This window comes from Phocoena phocoena, chromosome 13 (genome assembly GCF_963924675.1).
Source record: "Phocoena phocoena chromosome 13, mPhoPho1.1, whole genome shotgun sequence".
Classification (NCBI taxonomy): domain Eukaryota; kingdom Metazoa; phylum Chordata; class Mammalia; order Artiodactyla; family Phocoenidae; genus Phocoena; species Phocoena phocoena.
The window spans coordinates 23,700,065-23,712,117 of NC_089231.1; the positions used below are offsets into that span (position 1 = coordinate 23,700,065).

General features: G+C 51.9%; 1 protein-coding gene across 1 annotated transcript; it reads left to right on the forward strand.

Moving 5' to 3' along the window:
- Positions 1-6,465: 6,465 nt before the first annotated feature.
- Positions 6,466-11,824, forward strand: CXXC1 (CXXC finger protein 1). The gene is made up of 15 exons (XM_065889664.1): positions 6,466-6,582; positions 7,365-7,483; positions 7,585-7,685; positions 8,002-8,237; positions 8,328-8,507; positions 8,921-8,947; positions 9,024-9,269; positions 9,437-9,544; positions 9,675-9,859; positions 10,119-10,326; positions 10,409-10,519; positions 10,634-10,683; positions 10,785-10,881; positions 11,157-11,309; positions 11,391-11,824. Exons 1-15 carry the CDS (start codon positions 6,580-6,582, stop codon positions 11,535-11,537), a joined length of 1,971 nt encoding a protein of 656 aa, XP_065745736.1. The 5' UTR covers positions 6,466-6,579; the 3' UTR covers positions 11,538-11,824.
- Positions 11,825-12,053: the final 229 nt, after the last annotated feature.

Sequence of the window (12,053 nt, forward strand, 5' to 3'; positions counted from 1 at the left end):
ACGACATCTGCTTTTGATTCTACATAGCTCACAGCTTTAACAGCAGCTGTAGCATAGTTGCCAGCTTTTCATGCAAAAATGAGACATTCTTTTCTTTCTTTTTTTTTTTGCGGTACGCAGGCCTCTCGCTATTGTGGCCTCTCCCGTTGCGGAGCACAGGCTCCGGACGCGCAGGTTCAGCGGCCATGGCTCACGGGCCCAGCCGCTCCGCGGCACGCGGGAGCCTCCCGGACCGGGGCACGAGCCCGTGTCCCCTGCATCGGCAGGCGGACTCTCAACCACTGCGCCACCAGGGAAGCCCAAAAGTGAGACTTTCTTGACACTGAGACTTTGATTTGCCAAACAACAGGTTATCATCTATTAAGAGAAAGCTTTGGAATCGGGATAGAAGCACTTGTGCTATATCCTGACCTTGCACTGGTGCCAATGGCAGGGGAATTTGTCCCATAATACTTCTCTACCTGTAGCTCTACCCCAAAGGGGGGAATGTTTCCTGGAAGTTTATGAGCATTTATAGTTAAAGCATATAACACATCAATTTTATTATATATTTGGCAGAGGAAGCTATAGCAACAGTAGATTAATTGTCCCAGGGCCCTCACCTATATGGTAACTTTAATTTTTTTTCCCCTTTTCACTGTAAGTTTTGCCCAAATTCTATCAGGAGATCATGTTACATTCTGGCTGAGAGCCTGAGGATTGCTGGAGGATGGTGGAGGCTAGGCTGTAGAAGTTGGCTGGAGCAACTGGGAAGCCTTTTTTATGCTTTGGCTCCTTGCCCACTGGATGCGTCCTCCACCCCTGTGTATCTCCCAGTGTCTGGAGAGCACCTGGGTTCCGAGGCTTGCTCTTTCTTCCTCCTCACACGCCACAGCTTAGTCCTGCAGGCCTTGGTACAATCAGCTACCCCTGTGCCTCAACCACCACCCACCCCCACCCACCATGGTAGGATGAAGACTTGGGCACCTGTATCCAACAAATCCAACTCAGTAAAAATTTGAGTCCTTCCTCTACCCGGAATTCCCCAGTTTACTTGACATTTTCCCTTTTAAAGCAGCTAAGGTCAGAGTAAAGCAGAGATCAGGGAGGGAGAGAGTAGCTCAGCACCAGTAAGCAAGGCTGTGCATATACTTGAAGCTTCTTGCAGCTGCCCACTCATGCTAAGCATACAAACTCATAACATTTTTAGTCTACCCAAAGCTCTATATCCTCATTGCGGACATTATTTATTTTCAGTTTTTCAATCCCCTAATTCACTACCCATAGCCTACACTGCCTTTTGACCTAGGCAGCAGGGTCTGCTCTCCCATTATCCTGATGACATTGCTTTCTTCTCTTGCACTGGAGGTGAGTGAACAACCACCAAAGCACCAGTCAGGTGACTTCTTTCAATCCTACTTCTTGCTGCCCAGTCTGTAAACATTCATTAACAGGTTGGACAGTGGGGGACACTTAATCCCCCATCACCCACCACTTAGGCAAGAGCATTTGTTACTGGATCCCAGGGAGTCTTAGTGTTCAGTGCCCCAAACTCTCAAGTAGACAAGCGTTCCTTAAGCACTAGTGTGGTGGTTAATGAGGTTACATGAATCACTACTATAGCTGTTCAGTTGCTTACCACGCTTCCATAGACTCAGTTGGTTAGGACACAACAAGCCCAAATACATTCAGACAGTTCATTGCGGTTAGCAAAAGCACAATCATCATGATATCAATTTCCTGCATCCCTAGTCCTATGGAAAACACTAAAACAGAGGAGCCATATAATGGGTAATTAGAATGGTGGTCATTCTTTCACTGAAGAGTCAGCTCTAAACTTAAGCCAAGGGCTTCTATAACCTGCAGCCATATCCAAAGAGGAGATGAAATGAAGTCCTGAAGTCAACTGCAACTGAGAAGGTGGATGAAAAATGGTCTTTTGGCTGTTTCTGTTAAGGCTGCTTGTCTCCTTTGGTATGGGGGAATGCAGGGCATTCTACCAAGACTCATTTACACTGCAGTTAAGCTTTGCTTACTTGGCCTGTATGGAGATGTATAAGGTAAACAGGGTGCCGTGGTATAGCTATTCCTCCAAGAGACTTCAAATCTTAAACCAATCTTGCATTCCTGGGATCATTCATGGCATAAATACAGTTGCTCATGGTGTGTTATCATTTTTATAAATTGCTGGATTCAATTTTCTCATATTTTGTTAATGACTTTTTCATCTATGTAGTAAAGAATTTAATGGCCAAAGAGAGGTCTGCCCTTTGCCCTCCTTGGCTTAAGGTGGTAATATCTAACTAAGCCTGTCAATGCTATTCCTCACAGGAGTCTCTTTGTTTGTCTGCGGATATTTAGTCACTCGACAGTCAATGTGATTTAGGGTTGTGGCTGGCCATAAGTCTAACAGTGTGATTTAGGGTGAGGACTTTGGGTCACATGGTATCAGCTTGACCTCCTGAGGGGCTAAAAACTGAGATCAAGCACACGGGCAGTCAACAGTGCCTATGTAATGGAACCCCAATAAAGATTCTGGACACCAAGGCTCAGGTGAGCTTCCCTGGTAGACAGTTCTCCATGCATATTGTCATACATTGTCCCTGGAAGCAGCTAACCCTGTCCATGATTCCTCATGGAGAGGATAACTGGAAGCTCTGCATTTGGAGCCCTCCTGGACTCTGTCCTATGACTGATTTTAATTTGTATCTTCTTCCTGTGGTAACAGTGGCTATAACAACTTTCAGTGAGTTCTGTAAGTCCTTCTAGCAAATTAGTTGGGGACCCTCAGACTTGCAATTGGTGTCAGAAGTAAGCATGGTCTTGGAGGCCCTTAAACTCTGCCATGATGTGAGAAGTAAAGATGGTCTCTTGGAGACTGTTCCTCAAATTTTGCAGCATCTATATTCATGGGGTATATTGGTCTATCATTTTCTTTTCTTGTAACGTCTTTGTCTAGTTTGGTATTAGGGAAATGACTCCTAAAAGGAATTGGGGAGTATTCCTTCCTCCTCTATTTTCTGAACGACTTTATTTAGGATTGCTATATTTTTCCTCCTTAAATATTTGACAGAATTTACTAGTGAAGTAATCTGGACTTGAAGTTTTCTTTGTGGGATGGTTTTTAATCAGAAACTCAAATAATTTTGTATCTATATGGCTACTCAACGTTTCTATTTCCTCATGTGTTATTTTGGTAAATTGTCTTACTAAAGACAAGGAATTTGTCCATTTTATCTAAGCAGTCAAATATATTACATTAAGTCAGTATAAATGTGTGAATAATATTCTCTAGTCAATATCTGTAGGATCTGTACTGATGGCTCTTTTGCATTCACGATTTGGGTAATTTATGTTTTGTCACTGTTTTTTCTTAATTAAATAAATCGTATTTAATTTAATAAATTATATTTCAAAAATATAGTAATTGACTATAAATTTAGTTAACTCAGTGTAATTAATTACATAATACAATTTTAGTTTAATGAATTAAGGTGAATTTGAATTAAAATTTAAATATGTAAAATTAAATGAACTAAATTAAACCATATGAAATAAAATGTAATATACTAAATTAAACCAAAATTAAATTGAAATTAAAAATACACAAGACATTGAATTTAATACATTAAATTAATATTAAATTGTTTTAAACCAAATTAAATTTAATAAATCCAAATTCAGTTATGTTAAATTAAATTTAATTTGAGTAATTAAATTTCAGTTAAACTTGAACTATATTGCCTTAAACTTATTTTCCTACATCAAACTGTAATAAAATTGAATTATATAAAATTCATTAATTGATGGTAATAAAATAAATTTATCTAAGTACCTTACCAACACATATTCAACTATACTAAAGTTAATTTAATACATTAAATGAAAAACTAAATTAAAAATTAAATTTAATTCTACATTAATAAATAAAAATGAGGCAAGTCTTATGCTGGATCTGAAGGTCTCTGTTTAGCGGGTTAAAAACCCCTTTGGGGAGGAGGTCACAGAACCCATGCTGTAGCCTCTGTGTCTTGGTGTCTGTGACAGTGTGGAAGAGACCATGAGTAAAAATGTTTAGGAAAGGTGAAAAAAAAATCAAGTCTAAACCACGAATAGCAAAAAAGTTGCTACTATGTCCAGAGCCAAGAAAGCCAGAAAAACTCTCAGCCAAGGGTGAAAATTTTCATTTTCCCCAGACCCTTCTCCTCAACCTGAAAGAAAGTCATTTTGACTTTGAACGTGGACATGTGGACATTTATAATGACCACAACTTCCGTATCCAGTGTGTGTGTGGAGGGGGGCAGGTGTACTGACGTTTTGTACCCCACTTGATTTTCATGGTTGCCCAGGTTAGAGCATTACCCTGAAGAGATGTCTAGTTCTCTGATCTGTACAGATTTTTGATTATACATAATTTTTTTTTAAAATTTAAAAATTAAAAAAAAAAAATTAACTTTATAGGAGAGAATACTAAATACATATGAAACAAGAGAACCAAAGGGGACATCACCAGGAATTGAGGAAATCTATGCTCCGGTAGTGGTGGGTGTCAGCTAGGCAGCAGTAGGGATGAGATGGGATTAAACCAAAGTGTGCTTTGTTTTGCAGAAACTAGCCATTAATTTGCAGAAAGCTGCAGACACCAGATGTTCCAAAAAAGTTACAGTGCATTCCAGTAAACAAGATACCACAGTGAGAACAAGTAACCAAGCACCTACTTACTTGCAGTTTTGGGCAACCTAGAGTAACCTTTGCCTCATTATCATGATCATGCCTTCCCGGGCTTAAAACTCCCCAGGGACACAGTGATTTTTTTTTTTTTTTTGCCACACCGCGTGGCATGTGGGATCCTATTTCCCCCACCAGGGATCGAACCCATGGCCCCTGCATTTGAAGCGCAGTTTTACCAGCAGGCAAGTCCCTTTTTTTTTTTTTTTTTGACACAGTGCTTTGAGAGCTATCTCCCTGTCTCCTTACTTGTCGCTAGTAATAAATGCTTCTGCTTTAATTGAAAGTTCTTGGTGTGTTCATTGGCTAAGCACCCCAAGTGACAGACCCATTGTGTGTGGTCAGAGGAAGACTTGGTGAAGCTGGTGGTCCCTGATTTCAAAGTCTACTTTGGTCCAACCATTCTCACCAGAGATGGTCAGGTCACCATCATTTATGGCCATCGATTGTTGCTCTGGACTAATTCTGATGGATGAATGCTGCTGTAGAGGCCCAGAGGCTGAATCATCTTGCGAGGCCTGGCTAAGGAACTGCTGGGAGGAGTGTGACAGCTGGAAAGAGTGGTGGGAGGTAGCAACACAGATATCAACGAACAATCTATATTAAAGAATATAAGAGAGTTTTACTTGCTCTAAGATGAGGACTGGCCCAGGAGTGCAGCCTCCACCGAGGAAGAAAACACTCCAGAGAAGCATGGTATTCAGCAATTTTTTTTTTTTTTTTTTGCGGTACGCGGGCCTCTCCCGTTGCGGAGCACAGGCTCTGGACGCGCAGGCCCAGCGGCCTTGGCTCATGGGCCCAGCAGCTCCGCGGCATGTGGGATCCTCCCGGACCGGGACACGAACCCACGTCCCCTGCATCGGCAGGCGGACTCTCAACCACTGCGCCACCAGGGAAGCCCATTTCAGCGGTTTTATACCATGTCAGAACAAAGAACATATATCAGACATGACAGAGGTACATTCCTTCAAGGTTTCAACAGAGATATATAGTTACAAATTATCAGATACACAGTGAGTGCGCATGACCTTGGCATCTGGGACGGGAACTTTATCTTCCAAGGAATACTAGCAACGGTGTCATAGGAAGGGAAGCATTTCTCCCTGTTGTCAGAGTGAGCATGCTTTACTGTAATGGTTAAAACAAATGTACAACATATATTTGACAGACCGTAAGTCAGGCTGTTCCAGTTTACATAAAGTTCAGGCCACATCAGGTATAAGCCTGACTGGCTTCCCCAGCCCCCAATATACAAAGATTTCTTCAATCAGAGGTAATGTGGGAGGCATATGACAAAGGGACTGCTTTCCTTCCCAGCGTAAGGCACACAGTATGCCGGCGCCGATTAGTACATGCAGAAGGGAAAAATGATTCTACGGTGATATGAGAGCGACTTAATCCAGGTAGTGTTCCTAAAACGGGCCCCTTTCCCTGTGAACATCTAGGCAGTACCAGCTGCTGGCGCCGGAATCGACCGCCAAGATGGCGGCGCCCTCTCGGAAGCGATTAGCACGCTGCCATGTGTTGCCAGTGAACGTACGGACTACGCCATCTTACGGAATCAGACTCCAAGATGGAGGCGTCCAGAAATACAGGCGTGGCCATGTTTCCTGAGAATGTATGGACTCGCCGCTGTACGGTCTCAGTAGTCAAGATGGCGGCGCCTGAGAGACTGTCGGAGCTCTAGGCGGGCGACCGACTTGTTTGTCGCGGAGCCGACGCACTGGGCCTGCGCAGTAGTGCCTGGGAGGCGCGACCAAAACCGGAAGTGCTGGTGGGCGCTTTTGCAACGGCCCGGGACGACGCTGAGGGTCTGTGTAGGTTCGCGGGTCGCTGGCGGGGTTCGTGAAGGGGTGCGCTGGGAGCAGAGAGATGGTGAGTACGAGGTCCCAGGAGGGAGTCGGCGGTAGAGGTCAGTGGGGCTGGAAATGGTGGTGTCCATCGGCAGACGCATGGGGGTTTGTGGTGAACCATAACGAGAGTCAGTGGGCAGAATGGGGCGGGGGACTGTTTCGAGCCTTAGAATGTTGGGGGTCTGCTGGTCAGATTTTTTACTCGTGTGTGAACCGTCTGAGAGTTATGTGATGAGCCATTATGCGGGTCCGTAATGGAAGTTTAGTGGTAGTTTCTTGGGGGTCCGAATGGGGGGTTCTTTGTGCGGAGTGATGAGGGGTTTGCGAAGTGTTGTACTGGGCAGTCTGGAGTGAGCCGTGATGAGTCTGTATCGGGGGATCTAGGGGGGCGGGGTTGTCTGTGAGGTTAGTAACGGAGGATCTGAGGGGACCGTGCTGTCTTGAGACCCGGTGATGGGGGTCTGTGAGATGCCATGACGAGGGCAAAATGTGGTGAGTGATGCGGTGTCTGTAACGGGCAGCAGCTGGCTCAGTGGGTGAATAGAGTGATGGGGTGTCAGTGGGGTAAGCGATTGGAAGTTCAGAGGCAGAGTGATGGGGATTTATAAGCAGGCTAAGGGGGTGTCAGCGGTGAGTGGGGGGGGTGGTCTGTGGGGGCTATGGTGGAGAAATTTATGAGGAGCCATGGTGGGAAGTCTATTGGCAGACTGTTGAGGTCTGTGGTGAGCCGAGATGGAGCTGTACTGGAGGGATGAGGCATCATGATGGGGGTTCTCTAAGGAGCCATGTTGGGGGCTCCCACAGGAGGCGGATGCTTCAGACCCAGAGCCTCCAGATGCCGGGGAGGACAGCAAGTCAGAGAACGGGGAAAACGCGCCCATCTACTGCATCTGCCGCAAACCAGACATCAACTGCTTCATGATGTGAGCCGCGGAGCGGTGGGCGGGATGGACACCTGGCCGGGTGGGGAGAGGCCGATGGGTCTGGCCCCTCACATCTCCCTCACTCGCCCCATGCTCCGCAGCGGCTGTGACAACTGCAATGAGTGGTTTCATGGGGACTGCATCCGGATCACTGAGAAGATGGCCAAGGCCATCCGGGAGTGGTACTGCCGGGAGTGCCGAGGTGAGGGGCCGGAGTGGACAGGGCAGGCAGCTGGGGCTGCCAGGGAGGAGAAGGAGAAGCCTTAATGGGAGGGTGGTTCACGGGGAGTAGTGATCTGTGTCTGTGGGCAGAGTGATTGTTGGTCAGTGCTAAGCCGGAATGGAGGCTCCATCGTGAGCTGTGATAGAAAGCTCCACTGGAAGGGACAGCTCTGCCCTCGAGTAGGGAGACAGAGCAGGTGGGTGGGACCGAAGAGGAGAGAAGAGGAAGAAAGAGTTCTGGTGCCACCCACATCCCCTGGTGCCAACCCACGCTGGCTCCACCCTCTACCCCGCAGAGAAGGACCCCAAGCTGGAGATCCGCTATCGGCACAAGAAGTCACGGGAGCGGGACAGCACTGAGCGAGACGGCAGTGAGCCCCGGGATGAGGGTGGAGGGCGCAAGAGACCTGCCCCGGATTTGGACCTGCAGCGCCGGGCGGGGTCAGGGGCAGGGGTTGGGGCCATGCTTGCTCGGGGCTCTGCTTCGCCCCACAAATCCTCTCCACAGCCCCTGGTGGCCACACCCAGCCAGGTGAGTGGCCGCGATGGCTGGGTTAGGGGAGGTGATCCCATCTCAGGCCCTGCTCGGTTCCTGAGCTGTGTTGCGGGCGCCTCTTGCTAGCATCACCAGCAGCAGCAGCAGCAGATCAAACGGTCAGCCCGTATGTGTGGGGAGTGTGAGGCCTGCCGGCGCACCGAGGACTGTGGCCACTGTGACTTCTGCCGAGACATGAAGAAGTTTGGGGGCCCCAACAAGATCCGGCAGAAGTGCCGGCTGCGTCAGTGCCAGCTTCGGGCCCGGGTGAGCATGGGCAGAGCTGGGCAGGGTCGGGTGGGGGGCCAGGATGTCTGGGAAGAGCTGATTGAGGCTAGGATGGGTGGGCCGGGTGAGGTGGGGCCTAATCGCATATGGACAGGTGGGGAAGGACCTGGCTGGTTCAGACGAGTGGGTCGTGACCAGATGTACTGGGCTAGCAGGGGAGTCCGCAACCCCAGATGCGCAGGGTAGGGCCAGGCGTTCCTAGGTGGTCAGACGTGTCAGCGCAGCTGGGGCAGGGCCGAGCGTGTCCTGGCGATGGGGGGCGGGGGGCGCTGGTGTGTCTAGGGAGGTGAGGCGGGGCTAGTTGTTGGGAGTCGGGCACTTGTGGGAAGGGCTAGGGCAGGGCCCCCTCCATCCACCTGGGGCTGACCTGGGCCTTCCTCCTGCCGGCACAGGAATCGTACAAGTACTTCCCTTCCTCGGTGAGTCCAGCCCCCCAGGGCGGGCGGGGCCTGCGGGCAGGGCGGTCAGGGCCAGTCCTGAGATTCTGCCCTGCAGCTCTCGCCGGTGATGCCCTCAGAGTCCCTGCCAAGGCCTCGCCGGCCACTGCCCACCCAGCAGCAGCCACAGCCATCGCAGAAGCTGGGGCGCCTCCGCGAGGACGAGGGGGCAGTGGCAGCAGCAGCGGTCAAGGAGCTGCCTGAGGCTATGGCTACACCCGAGCCACTCTCGGACGAGGACCTCCCCCTGGACCCTGACCTGTACCAGGACTTCTGTGCGGGGGCCTTTGATGACCATGGCCTGGTGAGTAGACAGAGCGTCCCACGTGGAAGGGTAGTGGTTACAGAAGCAGAGAGTATCCATGATGAGGAGAGAGGAGGCAGAGGGTACGGAATACTGACGTGGGGACCGAGCAGGTGGCAGGGAAGTCACGAGTGGAGCAGGTGAATCAGCGTGTGCCTCACTTGCAGCCCTGGATGAGTGACACGGAGGAGTCCCCGTTCCTGGACCCTGCGCTGCGGAAGAGGGCGGTGAAAGTGAAGCACGTGAAGCGTCGGGAGAAGAAGTCTGAGAAGAAGGTGACCGAGAGGGTGCAGTGGGTGTGGGGAGGGAGGGCGAAGGTCAGGGGCTGAAGGGCTGGGGTGCAGGGGGAAACGGGTGCGGGGCTGACTTCAGCTGCGCCCTGCCCTGGCCCATCTTGTCCCACAGAAGGAAGAAAGATACAAGCGGCATCGGCAGAAGCAGAAGCACAAGGACAAATGGAAACACCCGGAGCGCACTGACGCCAAGGACCCTGCATCGCTGCCGCAGTGCCTGGGCCCTGGCTGTGTGCGCGCTGCCCAGCCCGGCTCCAAGTATTGCTCAGACGACTGCGGCATGAAGCTGGCAGCCAAGTGAGTCATTGCTGGAGGGTTCAGGGGAGTCAGGGAGTACAGGGTGGGGCATGGCCAGAGCCCCCTGTGTGTCTGCCAGTCAGTCACCATTCAGTCACCCAGCACCCACCGGGCCATCCACCTGCTCCCGCATCTGTCTGTCTGTCCGCCCAGCCATCTACCCTTCAGTCACCTGGTTCCTCACCTTTCACCGCTGAGTCACCCGTCTGCTCTGCGCCCCTGGATCACACTGCTCACCCAATTCACTGCCTCCCTGCAGCCGCATCTACGAGATCCTCCCCCAGCGCATCCAGCAGTGGCAGCAGAGCCCCTGCATTGCTGAGGAGCATGGCAAGAAGCTGCTCGAACGCATCCGCCGGGAGCAGCAGAGCGCCCGCACCCGCCTTCAGGAAATGGAGCGCCGATTCCACGAGCTCGAGGCCATTATCCTGCGGGCCAAACAGCAGGCTGTGCGCGAGGACGAGGAGGTGAGCGGGCATGGGTGCGGCAGCGGCGCAGGGCCCAATACCTGCTCCCGCCTGGCCTCATCGTCTCCTCCACCCCGTGCAGAGCAATGAGGGTGACAGCGATGACACGGACCTGCAGATCTTCTGTGTCTCCTGTGGGCACCCCATCAACCCACGTGTTGCCTTGCGCCACATGGAGCGCTGTTATGCCAAGGTCAGGGTGTCGGCCTGAGGGGGGTGGACGGTGTGGGGATGCCCCTGGGTCCCTGGGGGTGGGGGTGCATGCGGCGCACATCCACAGTCCCTCCGTTTGTGCTCACCCCTCCAGTACGAAAGCCAGACGTCCTTTGGGTCCATGTACCCGACCCGCATCGAGGGGTGAGTGTGGGCACTGCGGGGGTTAGCGGGGCCGGGCCTGGGCGCCACCCTCCGCTTCCTCTGCTGCCTTCTCTGCTACCTTCTCTGCTCCACACCCCCAGGGCCACACGACTCTTCTGCGATGTCTACAATCCTCAGAGCAAGACATACTGTAAGCGGCTCCAGGTGCTGTGCCCCGAGCACTCACGGGACCCCAAAGTAAGCTTTTCCCTCAGCTTTCCCCATTCTGTCCCCCTCCCTTCCCCCCGGGCCACACTTCTCCCTTCCTCCCTCTCCCGCTTCCCTTCTTCCTGCCGGCCCACTTCCACAGCCCCCACTTGCCCTGCCTCCTCGCCCTCCGTGCCTCTCCTTTCCCTGTTGCACCCCTTCCTACTCCCCCCACCTCGCCTTTCCTTCCCACCCCCCAGCCCCCACTCCTGTCCTCCTCCCAGCCTCGCCGCTCCGCACTCACGCCCACCCCGGTCTCCCCGCAGGTGCCAGCTGACGAGGTATGCGGGTGCCCCCTTGTACGTGACGTCTTTGAGCTCACGGGTGAGTTCTGCCGCCTGCCTAAGCGCCAGTGCAACCGCCACTACTGCTGGGAGAAGCTGCGGCGTGCCGAGGTGGACCTGGAGCGCGTGCGCGTGGTAGGTCTCGGCGGCAGATGCGGGGGGAGGGGGGGTGGCTCGGGGATCCCCTTGTCACGGCTCCCCCTGCTCCCCCGGCAGTGGTACAAGCTAGACGAGCTGTTTGAGCAAGAGCGCAACGTCCGCACCGCCATGACCAACCGGGCGGGCTTACTGGCCCTGATGCTGCACCAAACCATCCAGCACGACCCGCTCACGACCGACCTGCGCTCCAGCGCCGACCGCTGAGCCCCAGCGGTCCAGACGCCCTCCCGCCCTGCGGCGCGGGCGGGAGCGGCCCCGGAGCCCCCATTTGTCTGGTCTGCTATTCATGTTCCTCCCAGGGTCCCTGAGTTTCTGCCTGTGCCCGTGCACCGTTTGACCACCTGTTTGCCCTTACCACAGGGCCTCAGAACTTCCTCACGTCCTTGTCTGTTCTGCCTCTCTTCTCTGTGCCTGGGAGGGCTTGCGGAGTCTCCGTACCTTTGCCTCCCCCACTCTGGTTTTGTTAATAAAATTTTGATGAACCAAGAAAGCTAACTATGGACCGTCTCCAAATTTTTTTTCCATTGCAGCGGCTTTCCTGCGCCCCTAGAGTAGAGTGGCATACCTGTACTCTGGAGAGGCTGCAGTACAGATGTAGGCTGCGCATATCCAGTCGGTGCCCACTCTGTGCTCTGCAGGCTCCGCCTTGGTCTGTGGGGATATGAGGTGCTGAGGGAGAGTCCAGGGACCTATACTGTGAGCCTGTCCTCTCATTGTGTG